This window comes from Lolium perenne, chromosome 5, assembly GCF_019359855.2.
Source record: "Lolium perenne isolate Kyuss_39 chromosome 5, Kyuss_2.0, whole genome shotgun sequence".
Lineage (NCBI taxonomy): Eukaryota > Viridiplantae > Streptophyta > Magnoliopsida > Poales > Poaceae > Lolium > Lolium perenne.
In genome coordinates, this window is record NC_067248.2 from 22069509 (window position 1) to 22093072 (window position 23564).

The 23564-nt window shown below is 47.5% G+C and overlaps 2 protein-coding genes across 2 annotated transcripts; both read left to right on the forward strand.

Annotated features, from left to right (window-relative positions):
• The first annotated feature begins 8261 nt into the window (after positions 1–8261).
• On the forward strand, positions 8262–12240 carry LOC127304532 (uncharacterized). The gene is made up of 14 exons (XM_051335183.2): positions 8262–8470; positions 8832–8932; positions 9078–9288; positions 9382–9524; positions 9617–9886; positions 9968–10116; positions 10389–10450; positions 10550–10618; positions 10702–10878; positions 10963–11087; positions 11171–11509; positions 11638–11777; positions 11861–11967; positions 12060–12240. The coding sequence occupies exons 4-14, from the start codon at positions 9390–9392 to the stop codon at positions 12218–12220; spliced, it is 1734 nt and encodes a 577-aa protein (XP_051191143.1). The 5' UTR covers positions 8262–8470; positions 8832–8932; positions 9078–9288; positions 9382–9389; the 3' UTR covers positions 12221–12240.
• A 3630-nt stretch (positions 12241–15870) lies between these two features.
• On the forward strand, positions 15871–19323 carry LOC127304531 (uncharacterized). Its single transcript, XM_051335182.1, has 13 exons — positions 15871–15954; positions 16068–16244; positions 16346–16488; positions 16601–16864; positions 16931–17076; positions 17425–17486; positions 17587–17655; positions 17739–17912; positions 18002–18126; positions 18216–18542; positions 18680–18819; positions 18905–18988; positions 19086–19323. Exons 1-13 carry the CDS (start codon positions 15879–15881, stop codon positions 19165–19167), a joined length of 1869 nt encoding a protein of 622 aa, XP_051191142.1. The 5' UTR covers positions 15871–15878; the 3' UTR covers positions 19168–19323.
• The last annotated feature ends 4241 nt before the right edge of the window (positions 19324–23564 follow it).

A 23564-nucleotide genomic window follows, 5' to 3' on the forward strand; every position in this document is an offset into this window, starting at 1 on the left:
TACGAGGCACGTGTTCAATGCGTCCGCGACTGGCACGCCGACCGCTTCGTCCACATGAGTAAGGAGGACGCTCGCGACACGCTCATGCAGCCGTGGCAGTACTTGCAGGTATTTGCATTTATGTGTTATTGATTTCTTTATCTCCATGTAGTTTATTTTACCATAATGGGTTTATCTTGTGCATGTAGAACCCTCCTCAGTACGTCGGCAACGACGAGAGGTGCTTTCTTGCGATGGTCATGTGGTGGACATGCCCCCAGTACCTCAAGAAGCACGAGGAGGGCAAGAAGAAGCGGGCAGAGATGCGAGGTGGATCGCATATCCAAGGCAACATCCCCATCTCTCTTCACCTGCAGAAGGAGGTGAGCAAATTAATGGTTCCTTCATTCTTTGAATTCATGTTATATATTTGTTAACTCCGCAAGGGTGTGCCACTTCACTCAATTACATGTTCTCTTTTGCAGGAAGTCAGGACAGGAGCGAAGCCTAACGTCTTTGCCGTGCTAAAGAAGATGAAGCAAAGGAAGACGCCTGATCCTGAGACGGGGTCCCTGTGGGTTAACCCGCAATCCGAGACCCAGTGCACGTCGTATGTTTCCAAGTTCAAGAAGAAGTACGGCGAGGACGCCAACCCAGAGGCCGAGGACTTTGACCCTGAGGTCGCGGTGCTTGCGGGAGAAGGCTTGAAGCATGGCCGCCTATGGTTTGGTGACGGGTGCGTCGACCCAGCGAAGGTTCCCTCTCTCCGCCAGATCCGTCGTGGTCGTAAGAGCGGCCAGCCTGAGGTAGAGCCCCGGCCACGGGCTTCGGATCTAGCTGTCGAGCGGTTACGGGTATGTTCTTCCTCGGGCCTCTACATTTCCTTTACATGCTTTCATTGAAATGTTAATGACATCGCGGCAACACAACGTAGGAGGAGATGGCAGCGAAGGAGCAGGCGGCCCAGGAGCAAAGGGCGCAGATGGAGCAGCAGATTCTGGAGTACCAGCAAGAGGCATACGTATGATGCAAGCGGATGCAACAAGCGAAGCAGATGATGCAGCAGCAGCAGGCACAGATGAGCTGGCTGATGAGCTAGACGGTTCTGACTTCTCCACCGGGGAGTCTTCCTGCTCCTCCACCTTACTCCATGCCGTGGATGCCGCCACCGCCCACTCAGACCCCGGGGACACCTATCACCGTCAACAACATGAACATCATCCGGAGCATGAACCGCGGTGAGTCCTCCTACACTTGTGCCCAACCCGCTACTTGTACTTGTTCAAGTGTTCAATATGCAAATGCAAATGTTCATTCCATCAACCTGCTTATAGATTATATGTCACAAGGCAATGACGATGAGGCCGGCGGAAGCGGAGGAGGACAAGGTTGATGGCATGGTCGTCGTGCACTTGTCGTCATTGTAATGGATTGTTCGCACTTGTTATGGATTGTAATAATGGACATTGCTATGCATGAACTATGTGTGCTCGATGCGGACTCTATGTAACGGATTGTATGCATGAACTATGTGTGCTCGATGTATTTGTGGTGTTGTTGATGTGTTTGGTGATCTTATGTTGATATATATGTTATATATGCTATATTTGTGAAATGCAATATTTGAAATGCAGGGATAATTGAAAAATAGCAAAAAAATGAAAAAATCAGGCCCCTTTGCCGTGTGTGTGCACACGGCAAAGGACATTTGGTCTCTTTGCCGTGTGCACACGCACGGCAAAGGGGCCACGTGTCGCCCAACTGTGCTCCTGGGAGCTCCCGGGGCGTGCCTGTATGGGGCTTTCCCGTGCGTGGCAGGGCAAGGCCGCACGGCAAAGCTTCGCACGGCAGCGAATGTTGCGCACGGCAACGCCGGGCGCACGGCAAAGAACTTCGGCGCACGGCAAAGCAATGGTGCACGGCAGCGTTGGCAGCGCACGGCAAAGAGGGATCGCACGGCAGAGTTGGCAGCGCACGGCAGAGATGGCGACGCACGGCAAAGGGCTTTGCCGTGCATTCCTTGCATGCGCACGGCAAAGGTGGCTTTGCCGTCGAAATCTTTGCCGTGCAAACTTTTCCGTGAGTGCACGCATGGCAAAGCCGTTGCCGTGCGTATAGGCCTCTTTGCCGTCCAAAGCCTCGCACGGCAACGTCTTCTTTTCCTGTAGTGAGATGACATAACACATGGGCATCTCGAAGAATTTTATTTTTAAAGTTTTCTATCATTTTCTTCTATTTTTTGAAAACTAAAAAGGCGATCCACGGGGGTGTGGAGTGAAAATTGGAGAATACCTTACCGCTGGTGCACCACCATGCTTGTGCAATGATGGTTTTGGGACGGCCTCGATCTGGCCGACCCTTATCCCCGGCGCACAATTACTTCGCTACGCCGACGGTATTTGAGCACCACCGGCGCCCCATAAAGTAGGTGCGCCGGCGGAAAATACCACCAGCGTAAAATTTTTTTTGCGCCGGTGGTAACCCTGTGCCTATAGCCTATTTCCTAGTAGTGATAGAACAAAGCACTGCAATGCTATAATATTGTTCTTTTTGTCCTACAATTGTTCAGTTGTGTTGCTACTTAGTATAAAAAGATTTTGATGCGAAGTCTCCGGCGAGTCTTTGGCGAAGTATGGTGCTCCTGCCAGGTCTCCGACAAAGTCTCCGGCGAAGTACGGTTCTCCCGTGAGGTCTCCGGTGAGGTTCGATGTCTCCGGCGAGTCTTTCTTTTATTTATTTATAGGTGAACCGTTTTTTACGTCAATAAAGCAAAAATGGAGATTTTTTACTACAACAAAGCAAAATTTGAATTTAGAATAAAAATAGACAAGTGTCAAGCTGGCGGAGCCCTGAAAGTTTGGAGCCTTCTAGGATTCTCACAGTCCCCTATCAGGAAATAGCACCGAGTGGGTGTGCTCTACTACACGATCCCTGAGACACTCCAGCCACAGCGGATGTATCTCGTCCATCGACTTGTCTAGCATCCGCCTACCGTGATCTTTCTCTGTCAACACGTCTACCTTTATTTATCGCTGAACTACCGCGTCTGCCCCGTATTCACCTCGCTCCCCTGCACCCACCTTCCCCAAATCTTTCCCGATCTCGAGCGAACTAGCGGCGATCAAGCAATGGCGAACGATGGCGCGGCCAAGAATGGCTTCGGCCGCCGCTCTCTGCACCAATTGAAGGGACGGCTCCTCCACATGGCGGGTTACCCGGCGCCGCCGGACTTCCACGCGCCGGGAGGAGGCGACTCAGCGCGGGCGGCGTCCCGATCCTGCCGCCACCGATGGTTCGGGCCGCCCTCGAGGCGGCGATCGACGCGGTGCTCGTCACTGTTAGTGACGAGCAGCGCGCGGAGCCACGCTTCTTCCCCGACAACTATGAGGCGTGGACTGACTTTTTCCGGCGCCGGTACGACCGCGACCTCGCCGCTTACGACAACCCCCCTCCTCCTCCCGCTAGAACAACGCCGCCGGCCGCCGCCGGTGGTGGAGCGCGCCTAACCGCACCCTCGCGAATGTGCTCGTGCACATCGAGGGTGGGAACTACCCCCCTCTGGGGATGCCGCCGCTGGAGGCGGCTACCGTGTCGCGCCGACACGGTAGTTCCTGGACGCCGAGGAGGATGACGCCGTCCTCCTCCTCGTCTGGGTCGAGGTCCGCGTCGAGGTCCGGCGGATCTGCGCCCTCAACCTTCATCAAGAAGGAGCCGGCGTCTCTGTCGACACCGACCTTCGTCAAGAAGGAGCCGGCATCTTCACCGCCGACCAGAGGGCGCAGGAGCGGCGTCCTCGTCATCCGTGACCAACCCTCCTCTCCGCAGCGCGGGCGAAAGAGGAAGTCGTCGAAGAAGGAGGCCACCACTGCCGCCGCCAACCAGCTCGCCGAGGTGGAGGCCAAGCGCGCGGAGGACGCCGCGGTGGAGGAGGCGATCGCCAGGTCGCTGCAGGACCTGGTGCCCGCCGACAACAGCCTCCCCATCGATGCCACGCTGGAGTGGTCCAGGCGGGACTAGGAGCACCAGGAGGCGGAGCAGCAGCGATGGCTGCTGGACCTGGCCGCCGCGCGGCAACTCGCCGTCCGCGCCGACGCACCAGCCGCGGGAAGGAACGGCGCGCCCAGGATCATCGAGCTGATCAAGCTCGAGGAGAGCAGCGACGACGACATCTACCGGCCAATGCCGCCACGCGCCCGCGATGCTGGCCAGGGTACGAGCCGCTAGTACGAGGCGGCGCCGCCCCAGGACGCCGCCAGCTCGAGCGACGACGACGACGGCGCGGACTACACGGCCTTCTACCGCCATTTCGGCATGTAGAAGGGCGATTTTAGTTTAAGTTTAAGTTATGCCATCGCCGAATTCAAATATGTGTACGAATTCGGCCTATTTATGTGCGAACTCGCCTATATATGTTAAATATTATTAAATTTTGCTTATGTTTGAACGAGTTTCGCCCAATTTTGTCTGAATTCGCCATATTTCGTCAAAACTTTCATCCATCCTGGACTCGCCGCTGGGAAAATGGGACTCTCAGGCCAAAAATTACATCAGCCGGCGCTATTTAGCGCCGGATTTCGGCATGGGGAGCCCCACGGTTGGGATGCTCTAAGAGCATCCCCACTCGTTGGCGCTCCCCACGCCCAAATCCGGCAAAATTTTCGTCCGGATTGGAGGAAGATTTGGCGTGGGGAGGAGTAGTTTCCCAGTCGTGTGCTCCCCAAGCGGCGTTTCTCGGGGAAAAAGAGGATGGCTCGGAGAATCCGGACGAAAGAGGAGACACGTGGGCGTGGGCGGTTGGTTTAGCTTCATCCGGAGTCCCCGGGAGACCCCGGGAAACCGAGGATGGCATGGGGAGTCCGGACGAAAATAGGCTCAAATCCGGACCAAAACGAGGAACCGGGGGCCTGACTGGACCGTTTTTCGCCGTCCGGATGAAAAAAAGTGGCCGTGGGGCTCTGTGGGGAGACGAGTGGAGATGCTCTAAGTATGTAATTCCTCCAAAGGTTGCGTCATTTTCAACCTCCGAGCGTGCGTAGTTTGATGCTCCAATGTGTGGTCTTCTTCTACCTGACCCCACATGCCCACCTCGCACCAACCATTTTTTGAATATCTTTATCCTCCAGCATTCTTCTCCACGCCCGGCTCGCCTCACTCGATCACCTCCGTGCATGGTCAGTGGGATGCTCCGCCGCGTGCCAAACGGAGGGCCGCTAGCCATATTGTAACCCTAGCCTTGCATGTGGTCTTCCCCGTGGAGCACATCCACATGTGGTCGTCTCGCCCCTACACTGCGACCGCTTGGAGGAGTGATCGGGGACTAGCTCGAGGTACCAGACTTGCAGCCATGTCGTTGCTGCGGCTCGGCCTTGTAGAACCATAGACGATGTCATGTCTTGCAACATCGGCGTTGGTGTTTTGAAGCACGGCGTGTCGCACATCGGCGATGCCAGAGGTCCGCTTGAAGCAGGGCGCACTGCTGATTGGAGCACCTTCGATACGGCTTTCCATCTCCAACGGTGGTCCTTTGGAGCTTTCTGCGATGGTTGTCGCTGCTCCGACGAAATTTCTTTGTGGCACCATCGGTGTGCTTTTGCAGCTTTGGAGCTGGCATGCAGCTCTTCCATAGGGGCGGGCCCACTTCAAATCAAGGGTATTGAAATGAATACCCAATTATTTTACGGATAGAGTGAGTAAGCATAACAGTCAATATCATCACTCATACAAGGTGATTTCATATTCCCCCTTCATCCTAGAACCTTCTTTTCTTTCGAACATATAACGCCCCACATGTATTAAAATAGCCGTGGGTCTACATTTACATAAAGTACCTCATAAATAAATGAAAATGCATAATTGTATCTATTATTTGCACATAACACCATAATAGCTATTCGTGAAAATATGATGGAGTTTCAAATTATCCAAACAGCTAGTAGTAAATATTGCATAGAAGATATACTCGATACATGAAAAAAAAAGGAGAATATATTGAATTGTGTTGTCCAAAACACAAATAAGCCCATGTCATACGTGACCCAACTAGCTCTAGCCAGCCTATCCCACGATTTTTAAAAACATAAGGCCCATTGGCCCTTGCTTTATATAACTAAAGCCACGAGCAGCAACCACCAACATAAGGCCGATCCTTCGCATAACTCTCCCGAACGCCCCTAATTCCCCTACTCGTCCGCTGATCGATCGAATCCCTAGTGGCCGACGACGACGACGTCGAGCGCCGCGTCCGCCCTTCGGCCAGAGTGCGGCAGAGCGGCACTAGTACCTCCGCTGGTCCGCTCTTCGTCCTCCGCGTCTCGAGGCATCGTCGTCCCCAAGCCCCAGCGCTGCCGCAGCAGCGCCCGTTGCTGTCCTCAACTTGGCCAGAACGGCGGAACCATATTTGCAGTTCAGACTCGGCACCGGCTGCTCAACGCTCTTGAATTTTCTGAACGATCTGCTGAGGTACACTAAAAATTCAGACCACCTTAAATTTCGATTGAATAATTAGCCCGAAATGCAGTATAGCTTATTGCTGTTTTTGTTCTTAATTTTAAACTGTATAGGATATATTTTTGAGAACTGAGTTCTAGCTCTGTGGCAAGGCAAGCGAGCGCGCAGCCAGCCCACCCGGATTCGAATCCCTATCCGCGGTAATTTCGCAGGAGGGACGAATAAACCGGGTTATCAATCCACGTCCATCCACGGGGAGAGTCTCATCCTACCTAACAACGTATAGCAAAGGAAGAGATCATTCCCCCTTTGGTTAATGTTTAAAGGATACATTTGGTTTGAAACATTAACAAATAGGGTCAAATATTCTTGCTTGCTTGGTTGCATTCATTGGGAGGCAATTCTTCTTGCAAGGTAAGGATGAGGACATCGTTAGTATTTTTCAAGCCTTGAAGATCGGAAAGTAAGCTTTTCTACCGTTTTACCATTTTCTCTCCTATATAAACTTTGAGCATTTTGGGAGGCGAGATTTCCATCGCTCCCCCCCCCCCCGCAGGCGACGGGAGAACCCTAGCGCCGCCACCCCCAGTCCTCCTCCTCCCTCTTCCCTCGGCCGTCGCCGTCGGGCGTTGCCTGAGCGGTGCCGACAGCGGCGGGGGCGCGGGGGCTCCTTGGTGGCATGGTGCAGCTCGGCTGACGGCGGTCAGATGCGGCGGCGTGAGACCCACGCGTCGGGCGGGAGGAGGGACGGCGGCGCAGCCGTTGGCGATGGAGCGGCGAAGGTGGGTAGCGCGGGCAGGGCCTGTTCGGCCCAGATCTGGCCCAGATTGGGCCCTAGTTGGGCTGGGCGGGCAGCCTGCGTTTGGCTCGCCAGCGGTGCTCCCTAGCGGCGGAGATGGTGAGGCGGCGGTGGATGGGTGGGGGCGGCGATTCGGCCGGCCTGCTACAGTTTGGCAATAGAGCTTTGCGCGCTAGTTTGGGCCCGGCCGGGCCAGATTGGGCCTGGTTTGCTCTCTCTGCCATGTCCGGTCGGCGGCCGCGAAGGCGGTGGAGGTAGTTCCCTCCCGCCCGGTTGTGGTACTGCTACCCCTTACCTTCTGCATATCATCTCTTCCTCTAGGCCCTGTTCCGGTGACCACAGTGCGACGACGAGACTGAGTACAAGACCGTGGTGGTGTGTGTTGGTGGGTGGCCGGCATGTTTGGTGGAGCACGTCGGAGCGTTCAGGGTGGTGGGTTTGGTTGTCAGGAGAAATCCTTGTCGGTCTACCCAACTCCGACGCGGCTACGCCTGCGGGTGCTGTCTTCCTTCCTGAAGGACATCGGATGTATCCCTCCCCAATCTCTTCCGCGTACCGGGGGAAACCCTAGGACTAGTCTGGGCAGCAGCGGCGGCGTCGTCGTTCCCTTGTTGAAGGTGTTGCTTGGTATGCGGCGTCTCGGCGTGCTAGGAGCGTGGTGGTACTTCTCCGGAGGGCGCACCGGTTGCGGGGTCATCCTCGTTTTCATCAATCTGCCGGTGTCAGCATTACTTTCTTTTTCTTTTCTTTTCTTTTCTTTGTCTTTTCGTTTGGGCTTGGTTGTGCTGCGGTCCCAGCTGTTTCGTTGTATCGGGTGGTTGCTATATTAATATAGTGGGGCGAAAGCCTATTTTGAGGTGATGTTGCTTCTTTGATATGTTATAAACAATTGGTACTTTTATGAGCTGAACAGTTTTATGTTATCATGTTCTATGAACTTGTGATATTAGGTTCAAATTGTGTCATATCATCTAGGGATTATATATATTATACAGTAAAAGTATATGACGCTAATAAATCATAGTATACATGCCTATAACTGCAATATTTGCATGGACCTATCCATTAGAAAACGTTTCCCTAACGTTTTGGACGCTGCAACCTGTAACTGTAACTGTAATGTCATCAGGGGAAAGAAGACCTCCAATCCTTGCCGCCAGGGCACCATCGCTGAAAAACCTGATCCCCTAAAGACTGGTCCGTACGTTTCCTCCAGATCCAACACTGCTCCTTCCCCTGGACGATGTGAGTGTCTCTATCTCCTGATCTAGTGCTTAATTCCTCAAGTATGTACGGAGCGGTTCCCCAATAATCGAGGTCAATCCCTCATACAAGCATGTCCACCCTCGTCCTAAACTAGGTTATGTTTCAGTTCTATTGCAAACTCATACATGCATGTCCACCATCGTCCATTGTGTATTGTTTTTCTGTCGGTCTTTCCCCACCCTCTCCAATCATATCAATAATTAATTTAATACATGAATTTTGGATTTCAATTTCTAGGTTGCCTTTAAGATATGTTATGGTATAAAACACTGGGATTTCGCCTGCTTTGTTTATATATACATAGGTATATATGAATTGTCTAAGATATGTTATGTTTCAGGAGTGCAGAGACCATGAATAAAGTGGACGATAGGAAAGAGAACAACAGCAGTTGGTGGAAGATCTTTACTGTGAAGGAATCCGTCATAAAGAAGTGGCGATGTGAGTCCTGGATCAAGTTTTGAGCTTTCATGCTGCTGATTCTTCCTTTAATTTCTTCTACATATTAGTGCAGGGTCGCACGGTCTAATAAACTGCTACAGAACTGACAATGTGCTTGTTTATCATGCATGTACTTTTAAATTAGTTGAAGATTCTATGAGAAAGGAGCATGAAGCTGAGAAACAACGATATATGGATGAGTACATGGATGAGATTAAGAAACCACAAGCTGAAGCTAGCGATGAGATTACGGAACCACAAGCTGAATCCAGTGAAACATTTGGTGATATTGACAGCCATGAGAAAATTTCAGCTTCACATCTGAGACTGTGTCGTCTCAATAGCTTTGTTCAATGGTAATTATTCTGCTATGTACAAGCTTATTTGTTCTTCTTCAAAATCTTATTCATTCGTTATCAGATAATGATTAAAATCACGGTCTTCTGCAGAAGACGTCATGGTATATGCATGCTCCGGAATAGCTGTAAGGCACTGGCATGCTAATATAAGAGATCACCATAGAATATTTGTGACTTCGGCTCGCTTGGCCCAGAAATTTAATGATAATAGAACCAGAGATGATAACTTGAGGGTTGGTGCTGCTACTCGTTGTTTTCTTATTTATTTTACTTCGTTTATCTTCAAGCTAATTGAGGTTGATCATTCTGTGATGTTATACTATAGATTGAAGTGTATACTCATGATAATGCAACTCTGCATGGGTTCTTGGGACTATATGATGAAAATCTTGATATTGCTATGGTCACATCCTTCAATCTCAAATGTGTCTACACTTTAGATACATGTAATCCTGTTGATCTACCCAGAGGCACACGCAATAATAAGCTATTTGCGTTTGGGCGTGCCACCACTGGCACTTTGATGGGCACAAAATGCTCTCATCCTGTTTTCAACGATAAAGGCCTTGTGTCGGTCAAGTGTAAGATAACAGAGGTACATTCTTGATTTGTTTTCTTACTTCTTGGCATGATATGTGTGGTACCTTTTTTATTCTAACCTCTACATTTCTTCTAGACTGGACGGGGAGGGCCAGTTATATATTTTGGTCGTGATGGATCTGGGCACATGGCTGGGCTTATCACTGGATATTGTGAAGAAAAGACCACCTTTGTACCAACGAAAATTCTTCGTGAATGGTTAACGAGTCTTCTTCTCATAACTAGGTATATTTAACACAAGCCTAATATTTTTGAGCCAATTGTATATAAAACATTTATTTAATTACTGTCCCATTGGTTGAGTGAGCACTTCAAGCACGAGACCTGTCAAGGCTCCATGCACGCGACTAACTTTAACTTCTCTGTTTTTAAGGAAACATAAATTCTCATGTAATTTTTATTAATATTTATAATCTGATATTCATGTTTTTTTCCTTCTTTTGTCCTTTTGCAAAATTTGGTCCATGTTTACTTGTATTCAACATGTTTTGTTGCAGTGAAACTTCCCATTTTCGTGGATATTCTTTGCCTGATGGTGTAAAGACAGTCATCCCTTCAGGTGTGAAGTATCATGCAAGCATCATTCTAAATGTTACCTGTTGGTCTTTAATTATGGACACCATATGTATTATGTGATTGACACACCTTATGGTTCTAGGATTTGTGGTAAGATCTAAGATTCTCCAATCCTTGGGATATCCCTTGCCACCACCACTCGTGTTTGAGCGTAAGTCATGTTTTAATATTGATCACTTATATCGTGTGCAGTTATTCATTGCTAATTTATGTATTTTTGTCTTAACTATCCAGTCAATGGGAGATTGGCCAGTAGGTTCGAAGAGTATTTTGGTCAATTTCATTATTGGGACGGGTATCCTTTCGATTTTCCTTATCGTTATGAAGGGGAGAAGCTTATATGGCGGAAATTTGGAAAAGATGTCGTTAACAAAATATCCCAATGTGTTGTCGCAATTGCTTCATTCAGCGGTGATCTTTAACGTTTTATGCTCATTACTCTTTCATGCTAGTATTTTATCCTCACTAAATCATCCTCAAAGTTATGATGTGCAGGAAAGATTAGGTGTTTTGCTTGCACAGGCCTGCTTATAAAAGGCAGAGACTGCCCATTCGTCCTTACTTCGGCCAGTTTAGTTAGGACTGGCGATGCTGAAGGCAAAATTGATGAGACCTTGAGTGTTAGTGACCATGTCCATTTCTTTTGGTATTTTAAGTTAGATGATGGTTAATTAGTTGAGCTTGATCGCTATGTTTGTTGCAGATCGAGGTGTTTCTTCCACCAAATCACTCTACAGAGGGGATTTTGGAATTGTATCATCAAAACTACAACATCGCCATTTTTCGTCTAAAACATGACCTTACTACTCCTATTTCTCCCCAAGATATCTTCTCTGTGAGGGAGTCTAGAAATAATAAGTCAGTAGTAGCGATAGGGCGTGCGCCAAAAGGAGCTCACGGATTATTGATGGCCTCAATGGGTGAAGTGAAGGGTAAATACAATGTTGTTACTAAGCTTAAAAACAAGCATTCGACTGGTCCACGCCAGGGTCTGGATCTTGATTGCGAAGAACTTCTTTTCTCCACATGTCAAATCAAGAAGGTACGATGCTGAATTTTTCTGTCATTTCTTTACATGGTACGGGTCTAGATAGTTAATATATTTGGGTTTTTTGTCAAATGGTTTAATACGTCTACTAAAGCGGATGGTACAACTTCGTGTGACACTAGGCTGGTATTGGAGGCCCCCTTATAGGTTTGGATGGTAGTTTCATTGGCATGAACTTTTATGATGAAAGTAGAACAACTCCATTTCTGCCAAGGATCGAGATTCTAAGAGTTCTGTATAAAGGGTTTAGTCTGTTAGAAAGGTAACTTTTCTCCATGCTTATTTCATACATATATGTGGTTGAGGCATTCAACACTAAATTGTATTGAAAATATTTTGGACCAGAGGTCTGGTCAGTCGTCCTTTCAACATGGACGACATCTCGGACTATTTGACTTCTAAGGGACCCAAGTTTATCCCACAGCAGACGACTCGAAAAGAAAGAGAAACCTGTAATTGTTCTGTTTCTCAATGCAAAAAAATTATTATCATATTATATTCATTTGATAATGAACTTATATTTAAAAAAAATATTGGATGGCAGGTGGCCTGTGTCCAAGCCATATTGGTGTCTTGGTGGTCAAGGTGATATTCGAGCCCAGTTTCGTGGAAAAGTCCTCATGTAGACGTCAACCTGCTGTTGGAGTGCTCTCAGATCGTCCATGGCTAGCAACATTTGATTGGCATGTGCAACTTCCTGTATGATTTATGGCAAATATTTATGTATGGTGATTGTTTATGTGTATCCCTGTCAAGTATTTAAGGGCATAGAGGATGTAGTTATCCTAGTAAGATATTACTCCGAGTGTTTAATCCTAGTAAGAGTAATTGGGTTATCGCCCCGTAGTCGCTCCGCGTCACCCCCGCGGCGACAGGGGCGACCCCTCCTCCTCCCCGCCTCAGCCCTCCTCCCCCGCCCCTCCCCGCTGCCGCCGCCGGCGCGAGCCGCCGGGCAAAGCCCGCGCGGTGCCGGCGGCGGTGGCTCTTCTCGGCGCGACCCGCCGCGGGCCTCGCGGGGCGCTCGCAACGGCGTCGGCGCCCCTCCTCCTCTGGCCGGCGCGGGGTGTGCCTCCGGATCCCGGCGTGGTGGCGGCGCAGCACGGCGGCCCAGCCACCGGTGTTGGCGCGCCCTTGACGCCGGGGCGGCCGTGGCTAGGGGTGGCGGCGGCGGGCCTAGATCTGGGCCGGCGGGCCTAGGTCTGGGCCCCATCTGGGCCTTCACGGGTTGGAGGGCCAGATGCGGCTGGAGCTGCTGGGTGTGGTCTCCTCCCTGGCTAGCTGTGCTGGTGGCCGGCGCTGGGGCTACCTCAGCAACCGGTGCGGTCCGAAGCCCTGTCTAGCTGCAGTTGTCCTTTGGCAGGGGCAGGGATAGCTTGCACGGTTCTCTCGGGTTGCTCCGCTTGACAGAATCTGGGTTCGTTGGCTTAGTGGGTGGCGCTTCATCGAAGTGGCAGCAATTCTCGTCGCCACAAGTTGCTTGTTTCCCCGGCCAGTCGTGACGCTCGTGGGGACGACGCGTTCCGGAGTTGCGCCTGAAGGACTGGTTGGTCCGCGAGGTTTGGCATGCAGGGACGCTAGCGTGCGTGACAGTGTGTCCGCGAAAGCACCGCAAGGCTACGGCCATTGCCGGTCATGGCGACTTCTTTGGATGTCGTTCACCTTGTTGGAGGGTGGCCATGACACACGTCCTGCCGCTGGTTGCCTCCCCTGGGGCACTGTCTACGACCTTGCTGACATGCATTCTCTCCGAGGTCCTCCTCGGAATACCTCTAGTCGATGCCCTGCGTCTTGCTGTCACTGGCTTCATATAGACGGTGTTCCTCCGGTTTGCGCGGCCTCTCTCGTGCCTAGGGTGGCTGTCGGAGAGTGTGTCGTGGCACCGGGGGACAACGGTGGTTCTAAACAGCCGGTGGCTGTCCTGATGGCAGGTGCAAAGCCTTTGGCTTTCCTTGGGGTGGGGTTAAGACTTCCGCGAAAGCATTGCACGGCTCCCCTGTGCCGACAACGGCGACGCTCGTGAGCGCCGTTCCCCTTCCTAGAGGCGTTGTCGTGAAGTTCTTTCCCCTTTGAACTCTGGAGGCTCGTATGCTCACTTGCGCCGTTAGCCAGCTCCCTCGGTGTGGGTGGTTCTCTGCATGTCGGCCTTGTGCCGATTCAGTTTGGTGCGGCTCCACGGAGTGGCGGCTCGTTGCTTGAAGTTCCAGCCGAGCTGCCGATGTTTAGCTGTAGTCTCGGGCGCCCTTGTATCTTGGTTTAGGCTATAGCTTTGCATCGCTTGTGCTTGTATCGTTAGCTGGCAACCCCAGTTTTATTTCTCTTTCTTTCCTTCGGTTGTTCGTTGTATCGTTGTACGCCTGGCCGGTTGATGACTTTGTTAATTCAAAGTCGGGCTCATCGAGCCTTCTGTTTAAAAAGAGTAATTGGGTTTATATAAAGATAAACCACATACTATATATCTAGAAATCATTAACCCATAGAGCACATGAACTCACGTAATAAATGTCTAGCACTACAAACCTGTCCAAAATCAGTTTGGCAATATAGATTACGCGGATATATGCACATAGGAGTGCGCTTGAGAGAATTTTTCTTCAAAGTTTTTAAATAACTGCAATCATTCGATTTTTTTATTTAGCAAACTCCTTCAAAGTTTTCGGTGCTTCAGTTGGCTTCCGTGCCTTCACATGGCGATGGCAGTGTGAGACAATGGGAGGCGCCAAGCTCACACGTAAACAAATGTGCTCATTTCTTCCAGAGTTACATGTTGGTGTGTTTCCTGAAACATGGAATTTTGCTTCTCTCGATTATTTCTAGGGAAGCACTATGCCCACTCCGTGATGTCATGGTCAAGACTCACGAACTTGCCAATGGGCGATCTGTCTGAAAGCATTCTGTAAGTAAGAGTAGAAATGGTTATCACGTTGGCGAAATGCTTTCAAGTGTGCACTCTTTCCGCCAATGGAGTGGTAATTAAAAGGGTGCCTCTTTTCTGTAAGATATACTTCCTCCATTTCTTTTTAATTGATTTTAATTTACTATAATTTTATACTAAATTAGAGTCGATTAAAAGGAAACAGAGGGAGTATAAGAGTTGCAGAGGAAAATTAGGAGCGACGCATATGGTTTGCGCCAGGCCGTTGTTGAATTCCCACGGTTTCAGTGTGACGTCCCAGTAGAGATCGATGGTCGAAGAAGATGGTGTCGAAAGTCCGCGGCTAAAGCACGGGCGTCCGCACCGTCGGCGATGAGCGGCTGCCGGTGGCACCCATCGACCGAGAGACGACGTACGAGAGATAATCCTACAAAGCCGCTTCGAGAAGAGTAGGTAGGTATGCTAGCTATGTATGTCTACGTGCCTGTGGTTATGTAGCACTTAATTTGGAATCCCGGCCCGATCGAGTTCGGAGTCCTGTTCTTGCCCTCCATCGCACGAATAGGAAGCTGCTGGGTTTGGAATCGATTCGGTTGGCCTATCCACGCCAAATATGGAGTTGACCCTCCGCGCGGCACCTTTTCCTCGTCATCGTCCCGCCGTAGAGTGCGGCTCCTCTCCGGTGAGTCTTTCCTCGCCTATTCCCTCCCCTCTCCTGGCCCCGTCCACTCGCTGCCGACTACCGCGTCGAGATATGCCAGCTCCCCTTCGTCCGGCGCACCAAGATCTCATCCATGCTGATTGATGCAGCGCGCTTTCTTGCTTTCTGTATCTTCTTGTAAATTTTCCTTTCACCCGTTGCTCGGTCCTAGTAGCATGATAGTAGTCTTGCGGGGACTGGGAAGGCTCCGTTAGAGAGGCCGCTGATAGATCGTGGCGCGCCGGTGTAGGCTGCGCACCACACTCCTGGCATCCAGTACCTGGGTTTTGTCGCTCCGGCTGCAACCTCTCTCGGATGGCCTAAAATGCATATGGGCCCAGATAATGCACCGTAGTGGCCCAGTGGCTACGACCGTATCGCAATAGGAAAGGCTGAATTTCGTGGGGCCAAGGGCTGCAAATAACCAGGAACAGGAAACCTCCAACCCTTGCCGCCATCCCGATTCCCAAAGACCGGCGACGTCCCTCTGCTCCCGATCCGCCGCCGCTAATCCACGGCACCATCGATCCCTTGCGCGATGTGAGTCTCTATTTGCATCTGCTTAAATGTCTCACTTCTTTCTCCACCGCGCATTGCGGGCGTATTGTTTTTCGGTCAATCGTAGCCCCCTCTCTAATCACAGCAATAGTTAAGATAATTTTGGCTTTCAGTTCCTAGCTAGGTTACGATTAAGCCAGCTCTCTGATTCTTCATGTACACAACACTGGGAGTTCGTCAAGTTTATTTATAGGTGCATGTTGCCTGATCTGTTTTATAGGACAACCGAGACCATGGATAAAGCCACCCACAGTGAGAAGAGCAGCAGCAGCAGCCGCTGCATGGAAACCTACTTAAAGAAGTTTAAATGTCAGTCCATGATCGATTTTTCGAGCTTTCGGTTCTTCCTTTTATTTCTAGTAACTACTACAACACTCACGATGTCCCTGTTTATCATGCATGTTCTTTTCAATTATTATCAGTGGGACGATCTATGAATAATGAGCGTGAAGCTCTGAGGAAGCGATACAGGGATGAGCTGAGGGAAGAGATGAAGGATCCTCCATTCAAACCGGAAAAATTCGGTGACCCCCGCAGCCTGGAGAAAATTTCAGATTCACTTTTGAGACACGGTGTCGTCTCAGTTGCTTTGTACAGTGGTGATTATTCTGCTATATGTATACTGAACTTATCTATTCTTCTCTGAAATCGCATCCATTCGCTACCTGTGAATGATGCCATAAATCATGATCTTGCGCAGAAAGAGTGCTGGTCTATGCATGCTCCGGAACAGCTGTACGCTACAAGTACAGGAACATGCGAGATCACCATAACAGATTTGTGACTTCCGCGCGTTTGGCCCACAAGTTTGAGGATAACAGAACCAGAGATGATAATTTAAGGGTTGGTGCTCCTACTCACTGTGTTCCTATTTATTTTTGCTCCTGTTATCTTTGAGCTAATAATTGGGCTAAATCATTTCGTGATGTTGTACTGTTGGTTTTCTCACTAACAGATTGAACTGCGTACTTCCGACAATGAAATCCTGCATGGGCTCTTGGAACTATATGATGACAATATGGATATTGCTATCGTCACGTCCTTTAGCCTCCAAGTTGTCTACCCTATGGATACGTGTAATCGCGTGAATCTACAACCAAACACACGGAAATTATTTGCATATGGATGTTCCAACCGTGGCACTCTGATGGGCGCAAATTGTTCGCATCCTGTTTCCGAGGACGAGGGCCTTGTGTCACTTACTTGTAACATCACAGAGGTATGCTCTTGGATTTGCCTTCTTACTTGTAACCTTTTCCTTTCTAATCCCTCTAGCTTCTACTAGAGTGGACTTGGAGGGCCCGTTCTATATTTTGGTCCTCATGGTGAACGCATTGCTGGACTTATCGTTGGATCTGGTGAAGGCAAGATAGTGTTGCTACCAACGAACAAACTTAATGGTTGGTTGAAGCGTATTCTTCTGATAACCAGGTATATCTTTTATGCAAGTATAATCTTTGAGAGTTTGTTTTTCCTTGGCAAGAAACACGTAAGAACATACATTAATATTAGACTCAAGTGAAATCAGTAATTTCTGGTGGGTATAAGTGCCGAATTTAATGATCTTCCCTCTTGAAGCTTTTGCATTATCAAACTGAACAGACCGCACAGGAGAGCTAGGAACAATGGATAAAGTCACTCGTTTTTTTTGTCATCTTCATCCTTATTACATTTTTTGAAAATTAATAAGCTAATACCAAACATTTTTCATAGTTGTTGCTTTTCTAAAATTTTGTTTATGCGTAGTTTTTTACTTGTATTCAACATGTTTCGTTGCAGTAAGGCTCCCCACTTTCGTGGATATTCTTTGCCTGAAGGAGTAAAAACAGCCATCCCTTCAGGTGTGAAATTTCATGTTTGCAATCATTCTAAATGTTACCTGCTGGCTATTAATTGTGCACACCATATTGATCATTTGAATGACACACCTTATTGCATCAGGATTTATGGTACAATCTAAGATTCTTCAATCATTAGGCTATCCCCTGCCACCACCACTCATGTTTGAGCGTAAGTCGTGCTTTTATATTACTCGTTTCTCCCTTGTGCACTTGTTCACTGCCGACTTATGTATTTTTGTCCTAATTTACCAGTCAATGGAAGATTGATTGGTAGGTTTGAAGAGCATTTTGGTCAACTTCATTATTGGGAAGGGTATCCTTTTGATCTCCCGAATAATTATGGTCCAAAACCTATCTGGGAGCAACTTGGGAAAGAACTCGCTCAGGAAATATCCCAAAGTGTTGTCTCAATTGCTTCATTCAAGGGTGATGTTTATTCTTAATTGTATGCTCATTACACTATGGTGCTAGTATTTTATCCTCACTAACTAATGCTAAAAAAATATGAAGTGCAGATAACACAAGGTGTTTTGCTTGCACGGGCATGTTTATAACAGGCAGAGACTACCAGCTCGTCCTTACTTCAGCTAGTTTGGTTCGGACTGGTGATGCGGAAGGCAAGATTGATGAGACATTAAGGGTTAGTTAGGGAACCTATTCAGTTCTGTTGGTCATCTTACGTTCATGTGATGGTCATGTAGCTGAGTGTGATATCTATGTTTGTTGCAGATTGAGGTGTTCCTCCCGCCAAATAATTCTGTGGAGGGGATACTAGAACTGTATCATGAAAATTACAACATTGCCCTTGTCCGTCTAAAGTATGATCTAACTACTGCTATTTCGCCACAAGATATCTTCAATGTTAGGGAGTCTACAGAAAACAAATCAGTAGTAGCAATAGGGCGTGGGCCTAAAAGATCTCATGGATTATTGATGGCCTCAATGGGTGAAGCGAAGGGTAAATACGAGACCGAGCATAAAAGCAAGCGGTCCACTGGTGTCGATAAAAAGGTTTATTGCCCAGACCTTCTTATGTCCACATGTCAAATCAAGAAGGTACATTGGTGAATTAGTAGTTATTTTTAGAGGGTAATGTTGTACACAGTTAATCTATTTGACTTGTATGTTCAATCTAATAATACATCTATTAAGTTGGTACAACTGGTAACCTTGTGTGCTTCTTTTTGTATTAGGTTGGGATTGGAGGCCCTCTTATTGATTTGGATGGTAATTTCATTGGCATGAACTTTTATGACGAAAGTGAAACAACTCCTTTTCTACCAAGGAAGACGATTGTAACAGTTTTGCACGAAGGGTTTGATCTGTTACAAAGGTATTTTTTAGCCCCAGGTTATCTGCAGACATGTGTGTGTGGCTTAGGTGTTCAGAACCAACTTACATCGTAATATTTTGGACAGCTCTACTTTGGTGCGTCGTCCTATCAAAATGGAGGACATCGAGAGCCATTTGTCTTCTAAGACACGAAAGAGGAAGAGAAGCTGGTAATTCTTTATGTTTCTCCGTGCCAAATTTTTTGGTTGGCGTACAGTATTTAGATGATTACGACTTATATACTAAAATAAAAATATTGGATCGCAGCTGGCCTGTGTCCGAGGCATATTGGTTTCTTGCTGGTGAAGTTCATCCTCTAGACCAGCTTGTTGGAAAAGTTCTCATGTAGACGTGAAGCAAGCTGTTGGTGGAGTACCCTCTCAAATGTGCAACTTCTGTATGGTTTGTGTTTGATATTTATTTATATATATATATGGTGTTTATTTATGTGTATCCCTCTCAGGTATTTAATGGCATATTATATTAGGATATACTCCCTCTCTTTCATAGTACTCCCTCCGGTCCTTTTTAATTGACTCAAATTTAGTATAAAATTGTACTAAATCTGAGTCAATTAAAAAAGACCATAGGGAGTAATTCACATATGAGGTTTGGTCAAAGTCAAACATTTCCAATTTAGATTAATTCTACATAAAGTAATATTATTCAGAAAACTAAATAATATCATTAGTACCATAATGCAATGAAAATACTATTTACACATTTGACCATATATACATTATGAAAAATAGTTGATCAAAAAATTCAAACTTGACTTTGATCAAACCGTATTTACAGAGCAATATGGAACGGAGCGAGTATCTACCCTAGCAAGAAATTACTTGTGATTGTTCATGTGTATCCCATGTAAGGTAACGTACGTATGAAGGACATATTTATCACGGCAAGAAATTACTGGGGTCTGTTTAATCCTAGTAAAAAATAGTGTGGTTTCCACGTAGAGCACGAGCTCAAAAAAAAAAAAAACGTCTAGCGCCATAAACTTGTACAGTTTGGTAAGAGACATTATGAGCTTCTCTTAAAAGTTCTCAAGTAACTGCAATACCGGCCACTAGTCTGCCCCCTGTTCATCCACTATACTTTTTGTGCTGGCGGGATGTTGTCATAGCTGGTCGAGACTTCGAGCAAAACGAGACACCGCGGACGCAGCAGGACATGGATACCACCCTCAGGCCCCCCTCTACTATATTTCACAGTAAGCGCCTATCGTGAGCACTTTTGTGATGTTTTTTTGATGCAAATGGCGGGCACAGTGACTTCCATTGCTTTCACATCGTGGTGGTAGTACAATGGGAGGGAGGTGTCAAGCCAGCATGGACAAAAAAAAATTGGTTTTGATTTATTTTTGGATAACGTATTTCAGTCTTTATATTTGGGAGTGTCGACTTAATTGGTATAGTTCGGAAGTTGTTAGTTTTTTAGCCATAGAAATAACATTAACCATCAAGATACACCGTGTGCAATTTCATAATCATAGCTCCCATGCATTAATCTTGACATATCTTAACAGATGCACCAACCCTTATATTGTTGACACCAACAGATTAAAATTTGACCTCATGGATGCTAAAATTGTGCCAGTGAATATGTTTTGAAGCAAGCAGATCAATAACACTCAAGCTCACCAAACATGTTACAGATCACATTGTGCTTACCTATAGAAGCTAGCCACCCATCTACAAAAAGAAAGAAAACAGCTAGCCACTCGGTGTTAATCTTGTTAGGGCATCTCCACCGTGACCCAAATAATTCTAATTCTGCCACGTTTAAACAGGTCTGCGCCGCCAGATAGACGGACAAGTCGCGCTCGCTCCAGTGGCGCAACCCAAACGGACCAACCCATCTGGCTCGACCCATCTGTCAACCAAATTTGGGGAGCCGATGCATGTGTGCAGACAACGTGCATGTACGTCCGTGTCCGCCCCGCGTGGGCTGAGGGCCTGCATGGTAGTGACTCAATGGCCTTCTTCCACTAGCCATCAATGGAGGTAGGCTAACTCCAAAGCTGCATGCGTTGCATGCACTAACCGACTTCTAGGCTAGCCATCTGCGTTCATCAATATCGGCGTTTCGGCCTCCGCATCGGCCTCCAATTCCTTATACTTTTTTTAATAAGCAAGCCACATTCATTTTCTTCCACAACCTCATCTTCTTCCATTCCCCACCACCACCACAGACATCGCAGCAGTCATGGCTGGCGGCATAGGATTGAGGGGAGGGCGTCTAGGACGGACATCGGGCAAGGTGCGTGGACGTGGCCGAGGTCACCAACGAAGACGTGGGAGAGAGGCCAGAGTCAACAACCGTCGTCCCTGTTGCCTGCATCGTCGCCCGAGTCCATCGCCATCGACCTCTCCGGGTTTGAGTTCGGTGTCACCATGCACTTGGGCATGGACTAGGACAGATTGCATCTCCCCCAAAAGTTCACGTCGATCGTCGATGGGCAAGAGCCCCATGAGATCGTACTGCGGGTGGACGGCCGCGCGACTGACATGTGGGCAGTGGAGCTGATATTCGACTGCGTGAGCTAGATGTACCTCCACAATGGCTAGAGGTAGTTCACCCGCGCACACGCCATTGAAGTTGGGCGATGAGTGCATTTTTGGAGTGTTTTTACTCCGTTATTTTATATAAATATCCTTGTGTAGCAATATGATTTTTGCATTTTACGGAGTTTCCACGCACTTTCTATGCTTGTTTACGCGGGATCTCTAAATATTAAGGCAATGGTGAAATATCAATAAAAACTATCATTTTATGGTATTTTGTGCACTTAACCATACGTCTGGGCTAGAGGGAAAAGCAAGGACAAACATCAGAGTACTTAGCGGCCACCAGTACAGGGGGGTCTTGCCCGTACCATCCGCTCGTACGTAGCACCAGGAGCACCGCGTCATCAAATACTTTCACCTCGCGTGGACGAGAGGGCGATCCAAGATAAAAGCCCCCAGAAACACTGAAACACCACCTGTAGGATAGATCTGGAGGAGAAACTTGGGGAGACACCATCTGGGCTGCCAAACGGATGATCGAAGGACATGTCATCACCCCATTCATCATCAACCGATACATCTCCATCATCATCATCGATCCCATTCTCCTTCAACCATAGTTGTGATTTTATTGCTATGGTGGATTTGTATTCGAATTCATACCGTTACTTTCATTCCATCCATAAGAATATGATGATGCTCTTAATTGCTTTCATGTGTGAGTAGTTTCTCTCGTTCTTGGGGAGATGGAGAAATCCTAGCATGAATATGAGATGAATCAAAGATGATCTATGATTTTAATATATTAATGTGTGTTAGTTGTCTCTCTTGATATTATATGATGTGCACCATGTAATATTTTTCTTAGGGTCTAGAGAGGAAACTACCATTTGAAGTATGGTAAAGTGTACGGAGAGAAGTGACAGTACCGTGTCGGCACTTTAACATATGGAAGAGGGGGAAAGAGGGAGACTCACTAAGGTCATATCGATAACCATGGGGAAACCCTTAATTGTGATGGTCAACATGTGGTTTGCATAAAGCTAGCCGCATTGGTTATTTAGATATGCGATGATCCATGGTTTTCTGGGCGCATCTTGTTATGGAGCTCTCTTCACACAAAACATGATTAAAAGCATAGTTTATATTAATTAACATGAATCTTAATACTATAGGTGGACCCAATAATCTCCGAGAACACTTTGTCTTATTGAGTTTCATCCATTTCTCACTACGATTGTTACTTATTGCTTTGTTTACTTTCTCGCAACCAATTACAACAATCTTTAAAAAACCTTTATTCGAGATAAAAGAACGATTTACAAGTATCCCTTAATAAATAGTAGCAACGGACATAAATACCTTCACTAGTAGCACCTCGTGGTTCGATACTCTTATTTCGAAACTAGCTACAATAGCCACGACATGCTCACACTCAAGTTCTTTGACAAGACCATGTGCCGCCTCTGCTAATACCACTCCGACGAGGATAACTAGGTGAGGGCAAGATGAAGATGCTAGGCTCGTAGTATGTTTTTATTAATTTCTAGATTATTGTATCAAGCAAATTGTATCCAAATATGTATGCAATCTATGGATTTAGCCAAGAATGTCAGATGTTTTATTATGCAAGTTGCTCCATCAGTGGACCAAATAGATCACACCGTTGGACGCACTACGTGATCTGTTAGACTGCTGCCCGAATTCTTTACGTGATGCAACCAAAACAAATAGAATCAAACCATTTAGGTTGCAGGTTTGGATAGCGCCATTGTAGACGCTTTTACACGGCAACAAAAGTTTGGCTAGAACTAGGTGCACTACTGATAGATCAAACAAAACAGAATCAAACAGATTCGCTAGAACCAGGAATACTACCGATAGTGGCGGAGAATATCATAAAGGTCGGTTTGAAGTACTACCAATGGAGGTTCGACTCTCTGTGGTGTTGAGGGACTTGCTTGGTGTTCTTAGTTTTGCAGCAGTATGAAAGTGGGAGTGGTAACACATGTGAAGTTGAGAGTCTTACCTTTCAGGGTAAAAAATAAAGGCATGGTCTTAATTGGTTGTGATTTGCAGTGACCTTGTTAAATGCATTGTTTTGTGAGCATGAACTATTTTCACGGTGAAAATCTAAGATGTTTTGAGCGAACGATGACGACGCTTGTGCATTTTTTTCATTCTTGGAGGCGTCGCTGTTGGAGAGCATAGAGTCCATGTGTTATCTCGGTGG